This window comes from Pseudorca crassidens, chromosome 18 (assembly GCF_039906515.1).
Source record: "Pseudorca crassidens isolate mPseCra1 chromosome 18, mPseCra1.hap1, whole genome shotgun sequence".
In the NCBI taxonomy this organism is placed as follows: Eukaryota; Metazoa; Chordata; class Mammalia; order Artiodactyla; family Delphinidae; genus Pseudorca; species Pseudorca crassidens.
The window spans coordinates 73,730,727-73,752,456 of record NC_090313.1 but is presented as its reverse complement, the minus strand read 5'-3'; the positions used below and the strand labels follow the sequence as shown (position 1 = coordinate 73,752,456).

Here is a 21,730-nt window from a genome sequence, read left to right as displayed (position 1 = left end):
CCAGGAGCGTGTCGGGGATGCTTGGAAGCGGGCGTCATCCGCCTCTGCCGCCTCCACTCCCTCAGTCACTGGGGCTGGGAGGTTTGGCCGCAACACGGCCTGGAGGTCACTGCTCTCGTCAGTGGCCCCGACCGGTCAAGGCCAGTCTCCCGGGCCTCGGCCCCCGGCCTCCGACACTACACAAGGAACCCGGGTCCACCTCTGCAGCGCCTGCTGTCAGAGGCCCAGAGAGGGGCCACGGTTGGTGCTAAATGGGGCCAGCACCCAAAGGGTGACCCCCCTGCTTCCCACAGGCCCAGCCAGTCCCCACGGCCCAGTGTTTGGGATGGACAGCAGACTCACGGGCTCGTTCTGAGAATGTTAAGCTCTGGCCCGAGATAACTAGTTCAGACAAAGGCTTTAAAGTTATCTAAAACGGAAGGGAGGACCCACAGCCTACCAGGAGCTCCTCACTGTCAGAGAGGAAACCGCTGACTACGCGTGTTTTCGCTGTGTTTTGAAATCTGAAACGGGGGCGGCTGGAGGGCACAAGCCATCCAGCCAGTAGCAGGGAGGACGAATGAGCAGCTCAGCATAGGCTGGCGGGGCTGGGGGCCTCCAAGAGTCGCTGGGACATCACGTGCTGGTCACCTCGAAACCCACAAGTCACGTACCTATCAGCATCCACACTGCAAACCGGACCCACGTGCCTCGGTCCAGCTGCATCATGAGATAGACGTTCACGAAGATGCTCAGGACCGGCAGCACCGGCAAGAAGGGCACCTGCGGAGACAGGAGGCGGGGCGTCAGGTGTGACGCGATGGAGAGGGCGGGACAGACGGCTCTGCTCCACTCATTTAGGGAAACTACCCAAGAAAGGAGCGCACCCGAGGCTGATACGGACGGCCAGGTCTACGTGGCGAGGGGCTGAGTGCCAGTCCCCAGTCCCGTACCCACACCCCGTACCCCCAGCACCCCCCAAGTACACCCCCGCAGGCAAATCCTAGTAGGTGGGAGTTTGTCCTACGCTACTAATCGCCAAAGTGAGCTGTCGTCTAACTTCCCCGCTTACTCCTCCCCTGAAGGGGCCGGAAGAGGGGCTTCTGCTTTATTTCTAAGGCTGAACTGCCTTATTATGCGTAGAATCTAAAAATGCAGAAGCCCTGGTCATCCCCAAGGCTTGGTGATGACATGCGATCCACCAGGGCCAACGCTTATTTATGAGAAGCCCAGAGAACGCAGGGCGCTACCCCACCTGAGAGCCAGGGCCCAGCCTCTCTCAGCAGGCGCCGTCTGTGCCCGGGAGCCCCAGGCTCACATCCCTCGAGGCCGGCCAGCGAGCACCTCCCTCCGCCCACCCAGGCCTCGCAGAGCCCAGGCAGGCAGGGCGGCCTCCCGGCAGGAGCGCCAGCCTCACAGCCTCCCGGGGGGTTCCCTCCAGCCCGGTCAGGCCGAGCTGCTCACCTTGAACGAGAGCTTGGTCTTGCTCTCGGGCTGCCGCCAGATGATGGCTGTGACCACGCAGCAGAGGAAGGCGGAGCCCACGAGCACGAAGACTGCCCACAGCTCCCCATTTACCAGGGCCCCGTTGCCAAGCACAGCCACCATGCAGAAGGTGATGACCAGCAGGGCTAAGAGGGGGAGAGAGACGCACTTCAGTCATTTCCCAAGTTCCCACACACAGACATCCTCAGCTCTCCCCAGAACCCGTGGAGAGCGAGGCTCCACTTCTGCAGGCACCCACCCCAGTTAGGACAGAATGACGTCACGGTCCAGGGCAAGTGCGGCTCTTCCCCACCCGCGAGGATAAGCAAGACCCCAAACACCGCACAGGGAAGGGCAGGCTCTTACCTATGAGGCTGGTTGAGATGTTCACAATTAGCCCAGAGAATTTGGAAGGCTCTGTATTTTGCGGTGAGAGTACGGTTTTCAGAGAAAATTTTTCTGCTTCTGGTAAAAAGCCCATCTGGGAATCGCTGGTGCTCACCAACTCGTTCTGGTAGACTGGGTCGAGCTCGTCACTAGTCCTGGCCATCTGGTATACCATGTTAGGCTGCTCCGGCTGGTACCTGTGAAGCAGCAGTTTGCTTGACCGTCGTAATGTGCTTTAATTAACAAGCAAAAGGACACACACTAACTCAAGTTCTTAGTAAGCCTTCAGAGGTAAGCTGCCCAGGACACAGGGCATAAAACGGGAAGAGGGTGATCAGAATGGTACATTTTCCCGCAAACAGAAAGAGAGGAGGAGACCCAGGCCTCACCTTCTGCTCCTACCTCTCTGGGCAACACCCTCCTTGGTGTCTCTGTTATGAGGCAACTTGACCTCCACCATGACCCAGCCCAGAGGAAGGTCCCAAGAGTGTCTCTTGCTCTGAGAAGTAGCACTGGCCCTTGGACGCTTAAGATATTAGGCCACTTCCAACCAAACTATGGCTGTAAGGGGGCTAACAGCACAGACAGAAATAGAAAGCAATTACGTTAGGACCCTGTCTGGTGCAGAGAGCCAGAGAACTATGTCTGCAGCCTGATGAATTCGAGAAACTCTGTTTGTAAGACTTCACTGGATCACTTTATTTTAAAACTCCCAGTGCCTTGGAATAAATAACTCTCTAGAGCTGGGTGAAGGACCATGACTTTCAAGACACGAGCCACCTGCAAGTGAGATACTCATTTTAAATGAGGCTCCGTATCTTCCCAGCCAAGATGACCAAAGGTCGGATCCTTCCCACCCGCTTTGCAAAACGGAGCGCTTTACGAATTATTCTGCATATAATCTAAGAGCGAATATAAAGATACTTAACCGCTTTTTTCACTGACTCACTCATACAATACCATTCGGTCTGTTAAGACAGTGGGGTGGACCTCAGAGATTTTAGCACTGAGCTCTTGGGAAGGAAGAAGGGGTGGGAAACTAGCAAACTAGCTCTAGCTGACTCTCCAGAGCCAGGTAATTAGCTGTAGAGCACGTTAGGGATGGAATCAGTGTCCTGGCAAGTGTAAAGCCCTGAGAAAGTGGGGGGCTCTCCCCAGGTGACCACACTGAGCACCTGCACAGGTATCTGTTCCCATCATGTACCCTCACCTGGGGTCGTTCCTGGGAGTGAGAAAGCAGAGCCCTGTCTCCCAGAGCAAAGGGAAACTGGAGCAGGGGTGTGCTTGAAAGGAGGGGCACCGAGGCAGCGGAGGACCCCAGGACACCAAGCCTCGGCCCAGAACTGCTTTATTAGGGCCCTCCACGGGGCTGGCCCGGTCCAGACAGGACTCCAAGCCAGAACCGGGAGAGTCTTCCTGAACACTGTCAGCTACTCCGGGACCTGTAACGGCACTCACTCCTCTGGGGCCGGTGCACTGCTGCCACGGGAGCACCACACTGACCCACGTTTCACAGGTCCTGGATTCTCCCAGTTCCCACCAGGGCCTGACCCCAGTCCTCTCTGTCCCAGAACCTGGACCAAATTGAAATCGTTACCCTAAGCCTTCAAAAATTCTGATCCAAGGATCCAGGCCCAACAGTCGGGTTGATAACCTGTCTCTACCCTCCCAACATCTAACCAGGAAAATCAGGGCCCATGAGAGAGACAGGTGGGGCCACCCCGGACTCTTCAGGGATATTCTCTGTAACCAGGCTTTCAACCACCAGATGCCACCCTCTCCCAGGCGGGTCCCAAAGGAGCTGTCCGCAGCCTAAAGTTTACACTGTATAAACCATTGACACAAACTACTAAAAAGAAGGCTGGCAGTGTGCCTGTCCTGGAACCCAGAAAGCCGTACCTACCGTAAGACCAACACACAGGCAGCCACCAGAGAGTAGGCCAGGAGGGTGCCAATGGACATGAGGTCCACCAGGTCCTTCAGGTCGAAGAGGAAGGCCATCACCCCTGGGGAGGAGACGAACGTCAGGACCGAGCACGACCCTCCACAGCCGGCCAGAACCACAACCCCACCTGCGACCCAGGCTGTGTGAGGCGTGCCGCTTCTACTTTCCCCCTTGCTCTCCCCGGCCCTTTCCATGGAAAAACACTTAAAGGGGAGAAAAGCTCAGGATTAACCATATACGCAGCTCTCAACAGACAGTAATAGTAATTAACATTTATGTGGAGAGTACTTTTATCAACATGATCCTTTCTGACCCTCATGGCAATTTTGCCAGCCATCCCTACACTAAAAATGGAGAAAGTGAAGTTGAGACATGTTAACAGACTTACCTAAGGTCACACAGCTATTAAGTGGAAGAGTCAGGCTCTAAGCTAGCTTCTTATGGCTCTGAGTCCAATGTGTCTTCCCCTACACCATGCAGACGTATAGACAGACATGTATATCTATCCATCACCCCATCCACCACCCATCCACCATCCATCCATCCATCACCTACCCATCATCTACCCACCCATCATCCATCCATCAACTACCCACCCATCATCCACCCCTCCATCATCCAGCCATACACCATCCACCCATGATCCATCCACCCATCCACCCATCATCCACCCACCCATCCATCCATCCATCCTCCATCCACCCACCCATCCACCACCCATCCACCACCCATCCATCCGTCATCCACCCATCATCCATCCATCCATCCTTCCATCCGTCATCCACCCATCCATCCCTCATCCCTCATCCAATGGCACTCGTGAGCACGCCAGTCCCTGGGTGCTAGGTATGTGCCACTGAACAAGGCAGACCAGACAGCCGCTGGCCTCCCCAAGCATTCACCGGAGACTCGCATCAGCAGGCAACAGTGGTGAGGAGGCGGCTGGGGGCAAGTCCACTGCCCTCAACAGAGGATTCTAACCCAGAAGATGGGCGTGGAAAGCAGTGTTATTCCCAGACAATACAGTCCCTTCACCATGACCCCACTTCCAGCAAAACAAAACATGCATGCTTCTTTGAAAATCTTCTGTAGGTCTTTATGAGAATATGCATGGCTGTTCACGTGGGTGTATGTGTCGAGTTTCCCATTTAAAAAATAACTTGGCTGCATCTACTTTGGGATATTTTCAAATCACATGCAATCAACACAAGTTGAAACATAAACACTAAGCCGTAACTTTCCCACAAATATTTCTCAAGCCCACACAGACCACTGCAAGTAAAACAAATTCAAATTGAGGCTAAAAAACAGAATTAAAGAGCAGTGAGGCCCTTCTGGATAATTAGAAGAGGAGCCCCCTGTGTGAGCTACAAATGCCTACGCTCCCACTCAGAGGAACTCGAGCCAAACTTTTTCCATGTGAGGTGATTTTAGAAAACTAAATACTTACCACCCCCGCCAAACGAAAAGAAAAAGCAAACCCTTGGTTTGGCGATGTGAGTCACTTTAAACATTATAGTTTGATGTCCCTTAATCAGCACAGGAAGGAAATTAAGGCCAGTCTTCAATACAATCAAATTACAAGTAAATACTGAAAAAACACTATTTCCAATTCCTTAATCCCTTAAACATACTGGTCACATTTTGACACATGGTGCCCCTTAATCTGCCCACGGCAATCACCCTCAAGAATGCAGACTCACATAACGAACGTGTAAAATAAGAAAAACTGGCTTTCCTTCATTAGGTAATGTTAATCCAAAAAACTATACGCACACGTTGCTAAGGGCGTAAACGCTACTGACGACAATTCACTCTGTAAGATGGTCATGCGCCTCACTCAAGGCTATTTGACAAGTTCCTGTGATGCAACTGTCACTGGTATCCTGTGTCGTCATTTACCAAGAAGACCCACTGCTCTACTCATGGGCTGGAAGGAACCAGCCATTTTGGCCCCAAAACAAACCAGGAACCAAGAGGCAAGCTCTGCACTCACCGGGCAAGAGCATCCTCACTTTACCTCTCTGAGCCTCCGCTTCTCATCTGTGTGCACCTGCCTCCTGGGCTATGAAACGCAATTCAATGAGGAAACATAAAAAAAAAGCACAGTCTCCTTGCGGGGCTGCCATGGCTTTCATGGCACACACAGAGCTCCGAGGGTTCTCTAGCCCCCGGCTCTCCTCTCTCGGAACTGTCCTCTTGGCGAGGGACCCGATATGCGGTCAGATCAGCCTCCTCTGGACCTGCCATTGTTTACAAACTCAGGGCGAATGGCTTCACCAGCCACACCCTCAATGTCCCCTGGGGAATAGGTGACACGCTTTATAAAGCATCGATCATAAGGGATTCTTACTTCCCAGAGAATTCACAAGCTAAGACGCACGGATGGTGAATTTCCAGTACCAACAAAAAGTCACCCGGTTTGTACCGTGTAAAATGTCACCCCACCAAGGTCTGCTCGGGGACATTCAGAAAAGGGGAAAGACGCCGGGCTTTGAAGGGACAGCGTGTATTCTAAGCTCTGTCCAATGAAACGATAACAATTTAAAAATTCAAATTGTTTGAGAATTCCATCACATGCTCTGTAAAACTGGCTTCTGCCTTTTGTCAAAAAGGCACTTAGTTACCTTGAAATAAACCAGGTACAAGAGTAAAAACCCAAAGTTAAAAAAGACCAGTTATAGCGTCTCTCAGACCAGCACAAGTCAAGATATTTCCCTAGGGAGTAATGACTCCACTGTTAAAATACTGGCACGTGAAATTCCAGTTCTTACCGGCAATGGCACCTGAGGTTAACGTGGCGATTATTGGTGTTTTGGTCCTATCGTTGATCTGGGCCAAAAATTTAAACAGCAGCCCATCTTCAGCCATGGCATAGATAACTCGAGGCATGGGAAACATGGACCCTAAAAGGCTAGATGGGAAGAAAAGCAGAATGCATCCGTAAGATATCTCATGGGAATAAAGGCACCGTAACGCGCCATGCGTGTTTACCACCGAGGAGAGGCAGCTGTCTCCAACCTGTGAAGCCCGCACCTAAAAGACGGACTCAACACACCAGCCCCCGGAAAAGCACTCACTGCAAAGGCTAACAGGAACGGGAGATGTGTGACGTAAACTAGCGTGGCAGCTAGACAGTTTTATGGAAGAGAAATTTTGTATTTATTCCCGTGATTATTTCTAGCTGAATCAAGCAGAAAATAAAAGCATCGCTGCGTTCATGAGGATTTCTCTGTGGTCAATCCGTTTTTAGCAAATACTTCCTGTGTGTCCAGGCCAGCAGAAAACATCAAAGTGTTTCTCATTAAAAGGCACGTGCTCCCCTTTTCAAGGTAGCCTCTGCTTTATGGCCAAACTAAGGGCCAAAAGACAGCGTTCACAGAGGCGGCCTGGTCCAGTGGCCACAGATGGGGACAGAGAACCAGGACCTTGCTGAGTAGACAGTGCTAAAATGTGGGCTTCAGGTTCTTCGAGATGAAATGTCAGTAACACCAACAGCCCTTGGGGTGACCGACAGCAGCACGAGGGGAGAAGCCACACGATCAGGGCTGGGGTTTGGCTCTATTTCAAGGGACAAGAGGAATATTCACAGCAGACCCGCCTTCCCGGGAGTTTCCGCTTCCTCACCTGGTGGAAAGGGCACAGAGGGAGCCGATGGCCACTGCGTACTTGGCGCCCTCCCAGCCCACGTGCTTGAAGGCGTCTGGCAGGGGGCTGTCCTTGTCCAGGCAGAAATAGGGCATCATGAGCGTGAGGGCGGCCGACACCCCGAAGTAGGCGACGAAGCAGATGAGAAGGGACGCGACGATGCCCACGGGGATGGCCTTCTGGGGGTTCTTGACCTCCTCCCCTGCAAGGAGCAAGGGGTCAGCTGGGGGGCTCGGGACCACCCCATGGCATGCGGCCCTGTGGGGACCAGGGCCTTCCCCCGGCACCACAGACCACGACACCCACAAGCCCAGGGACAGTGTTCTCGGCCTTCACACTGATGGTCGGCAAGGAAGACTCGCCGCCTTTAGCAGAGAACACGCGGGAGGCCCGGGAGCCCGGCCTGTTCAGTCACCAGGACGACAGTGTTTTTAGCGGCCCTATGTCTCCCGGAGGGTGCACAGGTCTGCAATCAGCCGCAGCTAATGCCATCCTCCCGGCCCGCAGGGGACTGGTGGTCTCGTTCAGGGTGCCACTTCCCGTCAGGCCTGCCACTCGGGGAGTGATGAAGCGGAAGATTAGCAGGAAGGTGCGCACGCACACGGTACCCAGGAGGGAGAGAGCGGCAACGGGCACGCACGCGCCCGGGAAGGGAAGCAGCGACCTGGCCAGGTGGGCCCGGGTGGGCCGAGGGGGGCGGGCGTACCTGTGGTGGCGATGCAGTCGAAGCCCACGAACGCGTAGAAGCAGGTGGCTGCCCCCGACAGGACACCGGAGAACCCGAAGGGCATGAACCCCCCGACGCCAGGTTTCCCCTCCTCCGTGTCACTGGAAGAGAGAGCCACGGTCAAGAGGCCAGCACCCGCTCCGTGGTCCCCAACAGGAACCATCCCAGCTGCCCCCCTGCGGCCGGGCCCCCCCCACGGTGAACGGTCCTGGGACAGCGGTCACAGCCGCCATACTCCTGGGCGACGGGCCTCCCTGCTTTTCACAGCCAGGGCTGCAAGGGGCCACCAAGCCCTCTCCAGACGCCCCGGCTAAACACTGATTTGTGTGGGGCAGGGACCGCAAGGCAGGGTGCCCGTCAGGAAGGGGAGGAACCGGCGACCGCAGCCTCTCCCCCGGGACCCCCAGAGCATGGCTCAGCTGCCCGCCAGGCGCGGCGGTCCCCGCCCGCCCAGGACCAAAATGCAAAGTCCTGCACGTTTACCAGCAGCTCGTGTCTGAAAACAAGCATTTCCAGAGATGCCGCGGTTAGAAAGGGTGAACTGTCTCGGTGGAGAAAAGCCGCCCCTGCCTCCCGTGCACCAGGTGAAGGGCGCGGGTGCCTGTGCGGGTGGGGTGGGTTTTCCGGATCTGAGCGCACTGTCCTCACGCTCTGTCCCCTCGTGGGAGAGCTGGGCCATGCCTGTGCCCACAGCCCAGATGCAACCAGGCGCACGAAGACGGCGACCTCAAGGCTGACGGGACAGCCGGGCGGATGATCTGGTCCCTGAAAGCCACCGTGTGGTCTCGCTGGCCAGCCCCGCCCCCCGACTGTTCATTCCAGGACCTGAGACATCATTTTAAAGCCACTGCACTGTTAGGAAGGTCTCTTCATCAGAGCCGTTTAACCTTCAGCCACAATTAAAACAAAATGAAAACTCCCCACTCTCCATCCTAGGACCCTAAAATTTACCCAAAAATCTGACAAAAGAGATCAGAAAGGCCCGCTTCCACGTTTGGCTTTTGTTTCCTGGATAAGATGAGCCTGTCGGTAAGGGTGCACCCAGAGGCCTGGGGAGCTGGCCAGGCACCTGCCTCCAGCCCTGGGTGTCCTGAGCCCCAGATACGGAAGGGAGATGGGGCCACGGTCTCTCAGGGCTGACGCAACACAAGCTGAGTGAGAGTGAAAGAGATTATCATAATCACATTCTGATACTTCAGTAATTCTGAAAACCTCTGAAAAAAGCCTGTGAGGAAAGTTCCACGTATTACTTCTTTGTTCTAGGGCATCAAATAGGAAGGAATTTCCAGATAAAGTGGCTCCCGCCACGGTGCTGCAAGAAAATCTTTTCTGAAAGCAAAATTCAGAGCTTGATCATGAGAGAAACATGAGGGGAAAGGGATTCCTGAGTGAGTCTGACCATGGGCCCCAACCACGCACAGTCCTGGAATTAGAACGAGGATGCTGTTTCCCCGACACCTTCCTTAGTCAAGTACAAGGAAAGAAAACTTAACCCAAACTTCAAACAAATCAAACACCCTCAGCTACCTGACTGCCAAAAAAACAAACAATAACAAAACATTCTAGTTCAAATTACACTAAAAAAAAAAAAAAGACTCGTATTGTCACAGCCGACAGCATCACCAACCTCATGACTGTCACGCACCCAGACACAGAGCAACACTCACTTGTTCAGGCAGAGGTGGCCAGATGTGTTCTGGAAATCCTCCTCCGTGAGCTGCCAGTTTTTAATGGATCCTTTCACGAATCCCGACACCATGATGAAGCCCAGGACCAGAACGTTGACACACGTGAAGACCTTGTTGACCATGGCCGACTCCTTCACGCCCAGGGTTAGCAGTCCTGTAAAGCGCGTCAAGAGAAACTCTCTCAGTGTGAACCTCACGCCAGGCACGTCCTTCTGGGACGGGGACGGGGACGGGGACGAGAGGGTGACTTAGGAAGAATCCAAGCAGCGTCAGACCTCCGAGGAGGAAATGGGGCTGAATTCATTCTCATTCTAGAGGCAGGGATCAAAATAACCAAGGTCTGCGGGGGTGCTGAACAAGGCCATCAAGGCTGGCCTTCCAGATCCCCTCTGGACTCGAGACGCCGGGCCAGGGGCACCAGCAGAGGCGGCGACGTGTCAGCCAACGGCCCCCGAGAGCAAGGCCCGCCCTCCCCGAGGAGGAAGAGAGCCCTCCCTCTTCCTGAACCTCCATCCCCCAGAGCCACCCTCGGGGGCAGGATTTCATTTCCTCCAAGAGACACTTTGCTCGGATTCTCGGGAGGGTGAGAGTTTCCCAGAAGACGAGTCATGCGCTCACTGCTAGGGGGCGCTAGCAGTGACAGCCACCTGGGCTGTGGGACCCCTGCCGCGTACGGGTCCTCCTGGGACTCAGCGCACAGAGAACAACGTATAAGCTAGACTAGTGCCAGCTTGTAAACTCCGGATAAAGACGACACCGAATGATAAAAACCCACGGGAGCCACATGACACCACTGCCACAGGGCACGCTTCTGTGGTGAACTCTCGGCTGGGCAAGAAAGAGGCAGCGAAGGTGCCTGGTGACACGTGACCACTGACCTGATTGGAAACTACTGCCCTGCCGTGTAGGTCTCTCATACGTTTTAAAACAAAAGACGCTCTACGTAATAGACTGAATTCTGAAAAACAGGCATTAGGACAGAATTGAGCAATTCGTCACAGGGAACACTTCTCCGCCGTGTTTGTTCTTCAGCGTCCCTCCCTCTCGTGTTTATGAAAATCTCACTCGTGCAGACTTAATTTCTGATACATGTTCCTGCCAGCTGGACCAGAAATACTGCTGAGACTGGCCTGTGCGGAATGATTTCAATTATGTGGTGTGTAAAATACGGCACGTTGTTTTTAAAACCCATCCAAGATTTTCTAACCTCAAAGGAGAATTTATCTGCGTTTCAGCTTAATGTTTACGTAAACAAAACTCCCATCCTAGTGGCTGACTCGGATAAGTGTCACTAAGAAGCTGCCGTCAGCTGTGTTCAAGCCATGTCTGCGATTTTAAAATCCCGTACCGGCAACTTCGTGGTGAAGCTTATTTATTTGAAGGGTGTTCTGCCGGCCGTTGGGTGTAAACCACCCGAGCCTTCGCCAACACTGAGGCCCTCATTCCTCCCCATCGCCCTGGCTGACCAACGCCAACTTTCCTTTTCCAAGTAGTCATCCACTGACTGCAAAAACTTGTATTTCTGTATCAAAAAGCCTGCAGCATTAACAAACTCTTATTCCACAGTTACGCAAACACCTGAGATTCTCTTTTAATTAAATGACACGTAACTCGACCGATTCAAGAGGTCAATCCTACGTGAATCTCTAAGAAGCCATTTTGACAAAAAAGATGTCTGTATCAATTACAAAAAGGAGAAGAAAATGGGGGGATGGGAGAAAGAGAAAAGGAAGAAAGCAACTTAATGGGAGCCTGTCCTACACCTTGGACCCCTCGCTCCAACCCAGTGCCTTCCGGTGTGTGGCTTTACCTGTTAAGATGAGAATTATGATCACGGCAAATATGTCCGGGTTTTCGGCCAGCACCCCGGGCGCGTTCAGGGCCATGTGCGTCCGCGAGAACTCCCCGATGGGTTTGCCAATCAGCTCGTCAAACGTTGCGCTCCAGGCTCTGGCTACGCTCGAAGTACCTGCCACGAAACACACCGTCAGACGAAACTGAAGGGAAACAGTTAACGGAGCACCTGTCACCAAGCTCGGCACCGGCGGCACTCACGTAGGGATCGCAGCCGGCGCACGGGGGTCCAGCGGCAGCCGCCGGACCCCGGGATGTGCTGACTCGGAAGTGAGGGTCAGTTAGTGTTTGCAGAGACGTGAGAAGTGGAGCCTGGCAAGAAACCCGTTTTCCATCACAATCAATACGACGTGTATAGCATGCGTTTCGAACGTACATGTAACTCAATTACAATAAAAGTCTAACAAACTAATGTTACCCTGAGCACAGAGAGGCACTCTGACAGTACTGACTTCTACTTATTTGATCTCATCCGACAAGAACTCCTGAGGGCGAACCGTTCAGGTGACTTCACGACCCACTCCTGGGCTGCAGTGAGCAGGGGCCACGCTCCTCAGGAAGCGCCTCCCCTAAGACCCCAGCAGCAGAGCCGAGAGGCCTGCCTCCCGCTGCGGGGGACTAAGGGTGGCGGCTCGGGGCTGGCTCCACGCCAGCAGCGAAGTCCCCGCTCACCCCTGCCTCTGCTGCTCCGGGCCCGGGCGGGCACCACTGACGCGGGCCGTGGCCCCGAGGGTCTGCCCGACGTGCTGGGTGCGGCGTCCAGCACCCCAAAGGCCAAGAGCAGCTGACTGCTCGCTGTCTCTGTCTCTTAATCTGAATAACGGCACTGCTCTTCCAGCAATGCTTCCCGGGAAATGTCGCTAAAGTTCCAATATCCACAAAAAGTTTCTTTATCTTCAAAGGGGGCCCTGCTGGTGACCGTGGTCTGGATCTTCCACAGAACTTGGCCAGAGTGACCTGCAGGACTCCATTTCACCGTCTGGTCTCACGCTAAGTGTTCTTCCAACAACTCAAAAAGGAAACCACATTTCTTCATCCCGAGTAGCCAGCCTATGACGAGTTCTGTCCTTCGAGGCCACAACCCAGTGAAGCAACAGGTCACTACCTCTCCTGCCCCAGAGGCCAGCTCGCTGCCAACAGGGCTGCCCAGCGTTTCCTGCCAGCCTACCCCCTCCCCACCCTTGAATCGTGGCTTTTAAAAGAAACACATTTGATAGAAAAGCTGCCCTTGCTCAGGAGGTGAGGCCGAGAGCTGCCTGCAGTAGCACGGGGGTGCGTCTCACACGACACCACCACTCTGGCCAAGACCCCGTCGCCACCTGCTGGTCCAGAAGCTGCAGGTGCTTCACGTTCACCATTCTGTTTTATTCGCAGGTAAATCCTCTGGAAACATAACGGCCCCTTTAAAATAGCTGCGTTCCCACCGAGAGGCTGCAGCTTGTAAGGACGTGTATGGTTGCAAGTTTTGGTGCTGCACTGAGAAAAACGTGATTAGGAATTTTATTTTCCAACCCAGAAGAGTAAGCTCTCGGCAGGTGCTGGAAAGAAAGGGAGGGTGTCGCCCAGGGAGCCTGGCGGAGCCCAGGCGGAGGCCCAGCACCACACACGGCTTCCCAGAGGGCAGGCACGGGAGCCAGCGGGGCCCACGGGGTTCAACGCATCCCACGCCCCGGTTTTCTGATATTACTTCAAAGAGCTAAAGCAGAACTGGAACAGTTAGTGGCCATTTGTATTATTTCTGTTTGCGAACCGGCCACTCGTATCCTTCAGTTATTCTGACATTCAGCCGTTTGTTTCTTTTAAGTGGATGTATTCAGCTTCGGCTGTAATCAAAATACAAATAACATAAAGAGAATAACACTGAAACCTATCGAACAGAAAAGACTATGTTTTTGGTGTTTTCGTTTGTTGGTTGGTTGTTTCTAACGCTGACGCCAAGTCCAGAGTCAGCAAGGACGTGAGGAAAAGGGGCCCTTGGCCGTCAGGAGGATCGCAGGCAACACAGGCCTTGAAGATACGCAGGCCCGCTGACCCAGACATTCTGCTTCTTAGACCATTTTAAAGGAAAAAGCACAGCTTTTTCTTTTTTATGCCAAAGTCATTAAGTTACTATTTATAACAACAACACAGCTGGAAACAATCTAAATACCCCACAAAGGCACCCAATCAATTATCTGTATATAAATCTATATAATGGTACATCATCAAGAATATTACTGTGGGGCTTCCCTGGTGGCACAGTGGTTAAGAATCCACCTGTCAAGGCAGGGGACACGGGTTCGAGCCCTGGTCCGGGACGATCCCACATGCCGCGGAGCAACTAAGCCTGTGCGCCACAACTACCGAGCCTGTGCTCTAGAGCCCGCAAGCCACAACTACTGAGCCCGTGTGACACAACTACTGAAGCCTGCGCACAGCAATGAAGACCCAACGCAGCCAAAAATAAAATAAATAAACGTACAGAAAGAAAAAAAAGAATATTACTATGGAAAAATAACTAACGCTATGAAAAATGTACACTATATATTGTTTTACAAGTACAGAGACACGCTAGACAGAAAAATATACATTCAGGTTCACAAAAATATTAACCGTGTTACATCCCTAAACTCTGTGAACGGAGGTCACCCTGCTCCTCCACAGGGTCTAACATTGAGCGGGATGCCGGGCACAGAGGAGGTACCTGATAAACGTTCGCTGAAAGGATGAATGAATAAGAGAATTAATTTCTCCAGGCTGTCAGAGTGGGTAATTTCCACTTTCTTCTTTGCGCTCTTCTTCATTTCCTAAATTTTTCTGTATCAGTGATGTATTTACTCAAGTAATCAGAAAAAAAATACTGAAAGAGACTACGTCCTTTTTAACTAGATACAAACACCCTACTGATTCTGTGTCTGTCGTGCTAACAGGACTGCCCTCCTTGCTGGCCTGGCTTGTCCCCACTAAGGTCATCCCATGTACTTGATCATTAAAAAGCAAGGGCAGTGATGCCCGAGGGTGGCCTCCGCCTTGCGTTAGAGGAAAAGGGAAAGTGTGTAGCAGTTCAGCGAGGCGCAGGTGCCGGGGAGGCGCCAGACTGTGTGTCTAGGGAGCCGAGCGGGGCGCGGCCCACGGCTGGGGTGGGAACAGCCGAGGCGGCAGGGGGCAGGCTCCGGGCCTCCCGGACCTACCGATGATGTAGGAGAGGATGAGGTTCCAGCCGGTGATGAAAGCCCAGAGCTCACCCACGGTGACGTAGCTGTAGAGGTAGGCCGAGCCTGTCTTGGGGACCCGAGCGCCAAACTCGCCGTAGCAGAGGCCGGCCAGCACGGAGGCCAGCGCGGCCACCAGGAAGGAGATGACGATGGCGGGCCCCGCGTTCTCCCGGGCCACGGCCCCGGCCAGCACGTAGACGCCGGCCCCCAGCGTGCTGCCCACCCCCAGCGCCACCAGGTCGAACGTGTTGAGGCAGCGGGACAGCCGGCTCTCCTCCCAGCTGCAGTCCACCACCTTCCGCCGCAGCATCTGCTGCCCGACGCCCACCAGCGCCTTGCACCCCATCCTGCGGCTCAAACCTGCCGAGAGAAAGAACAAAGTGTGTGTCAGCGTCGCCCCGCTCTCACCATCAACCCTTCATCACAGCCGGACGGCGAGGTGCGCCCGTGCCGTCATCTACAGCTAAGGCCTCGCACGTCACGATTCCACGGCCCGCGGTCACAACACCCACCCACGGCTTCCCGGTCTCAGGCGTAACCAGCGGGAGAAACGCCCGGAGGCCCACGCGCCGGCCGACTGGGCTCCGGTCACTGAGCCTCCACACTGATTTCAGTTCTTAACCAAGAGCCTCCTACGGGCAGAAGGAGCACGAGAGGCACACATTGAGGACGTCGTCCCTGCCCTCAATAACCGTGCGATTTGCCAGGAAAGGCAAGACGCCATTCCAAGTGGGCTGCTGGGGAAAGAAAACCAAACCACATTTTAATTTAATTATTAGGACCCAGAGGCCTTGAGTAGCAATGACAACGCCGTTTAGAGACCTTCCTGGGATCCTCTGAGACGGCAGGGGTCAGGCCGCCTCCACTGTAACACAGAGTTAGGTCCAGAGCAGAAAAGCGCTGAATTGCTAACAAGTTAGGGCTCCTTGTAACCGTCACTACCCGGGGAAGCACTTCCCTGGACCAAAATGTTGGCCCCAAGTGCTGTGTGATGCACTCCTGATCACACGCCAAGAGGGGGCCCCCGTGCACACACGGCTCCCGGCCTCCGACTCTCACACGGGACACACCCAGTGGGGGTCCCAGGAGGCCACCCACACCGTGAACAGCATCCCAGGACAGTGATTTAAACGCTGACAGACACGGCCCCGGCCAGGTGGCCAAGGTCGACATCAACAGTGACAAGTTATAGTTGACCATATGATGTGATAAGAAGGGCCTTTACCTCTGACAGCCTCCTCCCCAAACCCATAAGCCCAGGCTAACCCTGAGAAAAAGATCAGACAAATCACAGGCGAGACGAACTCTCTTCGAAACACCTGACCAATCGTCAGGAGTCATCGAAAACAAGGAAGGTCGGAGAACCGTCTCGAGCAGGGGGAGCCCAAGGAGACAGGACGCCACACGTCACGTGGGAGGGGATGGGATCCCGGAACAGAAGGAGGATGGCAGGGAAAACTAAGACGGTCTGAATAAAGTGTGGACTTCGCTGTATCAATATCGGCTCGTTAATCGTAACTAAAATACCACACTAGTGTAAGATGTTAACCAGAGAGAAAAGTGGGTGCGGGGCACGTGGGCACTCTCTGTACTAGCTTCAGGCCTTCCTATAAATCTGTAAACGTGTGCTAAGATAGTTTTCAGACAACAGCATCCGCAGAGATAAGCTATCACCATGACTTTTAGCTCCTAAAAATTCATCTTTATGATCCATTGGTATTTACTGACCTACCTTTGCTGTAAGCAAGTCACTGGAAAGCAAAACGGTCTGAATGGAGACAGCAGGTCCAGCCAAGTCCACACCCAACCACCTGGCGCCCTGGACCGCCCGCCCACACCCTTGTGGCCCCGCCCCCTCCCAGCCTCAGGCCAGGCCCCCGTGGGTCATGTCACTGGCCGGCTCCCGGTCACAGAGGGACCAGTGGATGGTCCTCTCTGCCAGGCCAAGAGGAGAGATAAAGTTTCTCAAGACTCAGTTTTTAGCTAGAGTGGGCAATCAACTCATCCGATCCGACCTCCTTCTCGTAAAGACGAGGGAAAACAACTCAGACACCCAGTGTCAGACAGGGTCACGAGCTCGGAAGGTGCGGGGGTGGCTCCACATCTGGGTCTGGCGTTGGCGGGGGTGGGGGGCGGGAAATGATATCACCGTCAGTGAGGTGGGGAGGAAGTGGGAGGAAATGAGGGAAAAAGACCTTGTTAGTGGAACAGCAGTGGAGCAGGAAAATCACAGACACAGGGGCTGATAAGAGCTGAGAGGGCAGGGACAGACCAGGAGACACGCAAAGGAGCAATGGCGCCCGGGGGGTTTCCGGCCACTCACGGGCCAGCTGCCGATGCTCGGTCGGGCAGTGAGGACCTGCCGGGGCTCCGGTGCTGTCCGGGGAGCCCAGGGCGCGAGTCCTCCCGGGCCTGCCTTTCCCTTTCTTCCTCCCAGGATTTACCTGGATTCATTCAGGTCAGGCTGTGAACAACAGCAAAGCCTTTACTAAACCACTGCTTGGATAACAAGTCAAAAGGGCAGATGCACCATTTCAACACAACCCTTAGCAGAAGAGGAATGTGTGAAGATGCGGCACACAACTGCTCAGCATCATCTTGGGGAGGGAGGGGAGTATTTTAAGAAGCCAGGAACCTTCAAGGGGAGCGGAGTGTGAAAGCTCCCGGTTACTGGCATTGTTTCCAACTTGCCTGGTAAATGGGACTGACATTTGGAGAGAGCGCTGACCTGCTCGCGTCCTCTCCTAGATGTAGTCGTTGGTTCATAACAGACGGATTCTCTCCCCTAAACCAAGTGCAAAGCAAAGACAGTGCAGTTAAATAGCGTTTTCTTTCCTCAGCTTCACAGAGGAAAGTAACCCCAGGGCCCAGGAGGCACCTGCCTCCCTCTGAACGACCAGACACGCTGTGCCCTGGGCTCTTTGCAAGGGCTGGGTCCACAGCGCACACGCCTTTCCAGATGTGCTGCCGTCTGGAGCAGAAGCAAGAGCTGCCGGAGTGACCCGACTGGGACGCCTGGCGAGGGGCACACTAGAGCCTGGGGATACTTTACCGAGAGCCCGGTGACCTCACTTTAGGCCGGAATGACCCCCCTGGACGCGCAGCTGCAGTGCGTGTGCCACATGCCCCTGGGTGGTATCACCGGCACAGGCGGACACCCTCTCCAAGAACCCACTCACTAACCCTGGGGGGCCCCCGCACCATCTTCAAAATAAAGGGGGCGGGGCATCAAATTCTGTAAATTTAGATACCGATTTTAGACGCAGGTTTTCAACCGTATGTGAACGGGACTTCTTGGTGGAGCCCACAAACCGAGACTCCAGGGAGGCAGTGGACTTCTAAGCAGGGACACAGCGCCCCCGTTCCTCACGAAGGGTCCTGGGCTGTTCCTCCCTCACAGGAGCCGGAGGGAAGTGCTCCGGGTGCCAGTGGACGGGAGCACAGGAGGGCCCGTTAGTTCCACCTTGGTTACTTCCTCGGAGCTCCCTGCTGTCTGGGGAAAGGGCAAACCCAACTTCCTTGGAAGCCACTGGCACAGAAACGCAGCTGCTGAGGCCCAGCGCTGAGAACGAGGAAAATGCAAGTACGCTGTTTCTACTTTCCAGGGTGGGAGAAAATGAGATGCTCGCTAACCTTGTTCAGGTTTATTTTAAAGAAATGTCCTTTCTGTCTCCTTGGGAGTCGTGCAAAAACTGTTCTCCGGGTGGCATCGCCTGGCGGCATTTTGTACACATTACGGCACGACTCATTCACGCCTGGACTCCTAAGGTGGGCACTCAGCCAGCAGTGAGACCAAATGAAACTTCTCCGTGTGAAACCCATCTAAGCACGTCAACACCGGCAACGTCAGGGTCACGCGGACTTCCTGCTGCTGGGATTTACGCAGTCACCAAATACTTGGAAAGGATTATCTGGAAATTACGTTACCCTCTCACGTGGGGAGGAATTTGTGCAACAGTCGACACCTACACTTTCAGTTTTTGACAGAAATCCTGTAACAGCAAGAGCCTCAGCTCTGTCTTCCTCCCGATTCATTTATTATTAAAGAGCACTTACCTTATGTGTTATCCTCTCAGAAAAGCAAAGAAAATCTGCCCCTTTCCCACAGAATTTCTAACCCCAAGTTTTATTCTGGTGATCACTATATAGCAATAGGAGCCAAGTGACCAATGGTCCCGACTGCAGAGATAAAGATGCTGTGTTCAAGGCGTCTGACAAAGGTGGGCAAGTGGGAACTGGATGATTTTTTTTTACTCTCAAACGTCATGACAGTCCCATCACTGAAAAAGTCCGCTTAATGGCTCGTGGGAGGGAGGGGAAGAGGTCAGACGTAGGCTGCGGTAGACACTAAGTTCATAAATCCTTTGGGGAAAGTCTTAATATTGAAATTTTATTGCCCATACTTGTGCTTTTCCTTTAAGCGATCTTTACAACGGTCCCAGACATGGGAGCCACCTAGAGTGACATCTGCCCTTCCCGTGGGAGAATGATGCACCGTGGTCCACACGTGTCCCGGGCTAGAGAAAGTAGGTCCTCGCTAGGGCGCTCACCTGTGGGACACACAGACCGGGGGGCCGACGAGTCAGCAAACTCACTTCAGCGCTCCTACGGCCACGTGGGGGACTCCCCCCAGGAGCCCACAAGGCTCTAGAGCGCATGCAGGTTTCACAAGGAAGGGAGCAGAGGGCCCACGACAGGGCCCTCTCAACCAGATGTGGTCCAAGGGGGTCCAAAAAAAGCGTTTCGGGACATGGGCCATCATGGGGACGGAGACTCACGGCAAGGAACAAAATCTGAGTTGAAGGAAGTTCTTCTCCAAGCCAGATTCACAGCCCCCAGATGTCAGGAGGACCAGGTGCAAGAGCTTAAAGTTAAAAAAAAAACTGTGGCGTGGAGGGGACCAGCCAATGCTGATGGAGACCCAACGTGTGGGCACGTGGAAGGAGGGAAGGAAACAACAGAAGGGAACGAAAAGCACAGGGGGGATGGGGGGGAGGGGACAACACAGCGGGGAAGGTCTGCGGTGGGTGACAGGGGCCGGCCGGCTCACACCCCACGTCCTCAATGGGCAGCAGGAGCCTGTCTGCCTCCAGGACCCAGAGTCTCTCTTAAAGTCCCTCAAGATCTACACTTGTCTGACCCCAGGCAGCACGGCCATGCTGAGGATAAAACTGAATTCCTCCAAAATTCGCAGATCTCACAGCTGTTAAGATGCCCTGTGCTGACACGGCCAGGTTTAGGGAAAAGCATAAACCCGGTCCCAGCCCAGGAAGCAGAGCGTCAGGGCCGGGCCGAGGGGTGATGGGGCTCCTGAAGAGGGGTGTGGGACCAGGCTTAACGGTCCGTCTCAAAGACCACCACCTCCACGGGGAAGAAAAGGTCCACTCCACCCAGCGAGGACAGAGGCCTAAAGCCCGCAAGGCGCTTGGGCCTGTCTCTGCTTCCACTGAAGACACTTTGTGCTTGGCTGAAATCCACAACCAATAGGTAATGTGGTCTCCACCGGCATGGGGGGCACAAGGCCCACCATCCTCGGCCTTACCAGAAAGCCAATCCCCAGGACCCCTGCCCCCGGGCTGACCCTTCCTACCGATTCAACAGAACGAACTGCAGGACGCGCCAGAGGCCTCTGAGGTCCCGTAAACTACGGCAGGTATGTTCTGCACCTCAGTCCTAACTCCCAGCCACCAGGCCCAGGAGGGCGGCCCTGGGGTCCAGCTCAGGCACGCACCCACCCCGCAGAGCAGCTTCCAGGGGCAGATTCCAATGCAGGGATGCCACAGGGAACTGGAACCGCTGACCACGGGCACAGCGCCCCCTGTGGGCCAGGCACCAAGCCACTGAGGGGCAGGGAACCCCGTGTGGCCCGGGGGCCGAAGCGGTCCCATCTCCCGCGATCGCGCCTTGCAGAGGCCCAAGCAGACAATCCCAGGCTGGGAGCAAGGATGCGGCACCAGCTCGGGGCCTAGAGCGAGATCGTCCAGGTACGAATCCGCTACCAGATGGGGTGCAGACAGTGAGTGTCTTCAGTAGTTCTCGTACCGTGGGAAAACGTCAAATTAAAAACTACATGGTATGATCCCGATGAGGATAAGTGGAGGTGGGGTGTAAATACCAAGATATTAACTGAGACTACCTTCCGGATCTTTTCTATACTTGCCATGTCATCTATGGCAGTGAGATGCGTTACTTCCTAAAGCGAAAAACAACAGCAACAGCTAACACGTGGGGGCACCAGCCAAAGGGAAGCTCCTTTACATAAATGACCTTATTTAATTCTCACATCACCATATCCAGCAGGCAATACTTTGCATTCTGGAAATAGGGGGACCCAGGCAGACTAGAACTCAGTCATTCCCAACCCTGGCCGCCCATCAGAGTCCCGTGGGGACAGTTTTTAAACTAACGATGCCGGCCCAGCACAGATCAAGTGACTTCTGTGAAGTTCTCCCAGGTCACCTGGTGGAGGGCAAGCAAGCCAATCAAAGATGGAGTCGGGGCTCAGACCCACATCTTACTGCCTCCAGAGCTTTGAGCTGTCCTCTGAATTAGGATCTCCTGGGTCCTGGGGGTGTGCTGGGGGGGAGAGAGGCTGTGTAAGAAAGAAAGGGGGGGCTTCCCTGGTGGCGCAGTGGTTGAGAGGCCGCCTGCCGATGCAGGGGATACGGGTTCGTGCCCCGGTCCGGGAAGATCCCACATGCCACGGAGCGGCTGGGCCCGTGAGCCGTGGCCGCTGAGCCTGCGCGTCCGGAGCCTGTGCTCCGCAACGGGAGAGGCCACAACAGTGAGGGGCCCGCGTACCGGAAAAAAAAAAAAAAAAAAA

The 21,730-nt window shown here is 54.4% G+C and overlaps 1 protein-coding gene across 4 annotated transcripts in view; it reads right to left on the bottom strand.

Moving 5' to 3' along the window:
* SLC7A1 (solute carrier family 7 member 1) overlaps nt 1-21,730 on the bottom strand; it is an 82,923-nt gene that overhangs the window by 19,664 nt on the left and 41,529 nt on the right. For 3 of the 4 annotated variants that reach the window (XR_010937005.1, XM_067713581.1, XM_067713582.1), the window contains 10 exons: nt 14,884-15,267; nt 11,670-11,828; nt 9,839-10,013; nt 8,151-8,272; nt 7,424-7,646; nt 6,571-6,710; nt 3,755-3,857; nt 1,831-2,048; nt 1,444-1,610; nt 654-762 (listed from right to left, as the gene is read on the bottom strand). Coding sequence is in view for 3 of the 4 variants with exons in the window: in XM_067713581.1 (XP_067569682.1) it covers nt 654-762; nt 1,444-1,610; nt 1,831-2,048; nt 3,755-3,857; nt 6,571-6,710; nt 7,424-7,646; nt 8,151-8,272; nt 9,839-10,013; nt 11,670-11,828; nt 14,884-15,253 (1,786 nt within the window). In the remaining variant the exon portion in view is untranslated. Of the gene's footprint in view, nt 1-653; nt 763-1,443; nt 1,611-1,830; nt 2,049-3,754; nt 3,858-6,570; nt 6,711-7,423; nt 7,647-8,150; nt 8,273-9,838; nt 10,014-11,669; nt 11,829-14,883; nt 16,736-21,730 lie in introns of those variants that run through there. The other variant, XM_067713583.1, reaches the window with a different exon arrangement.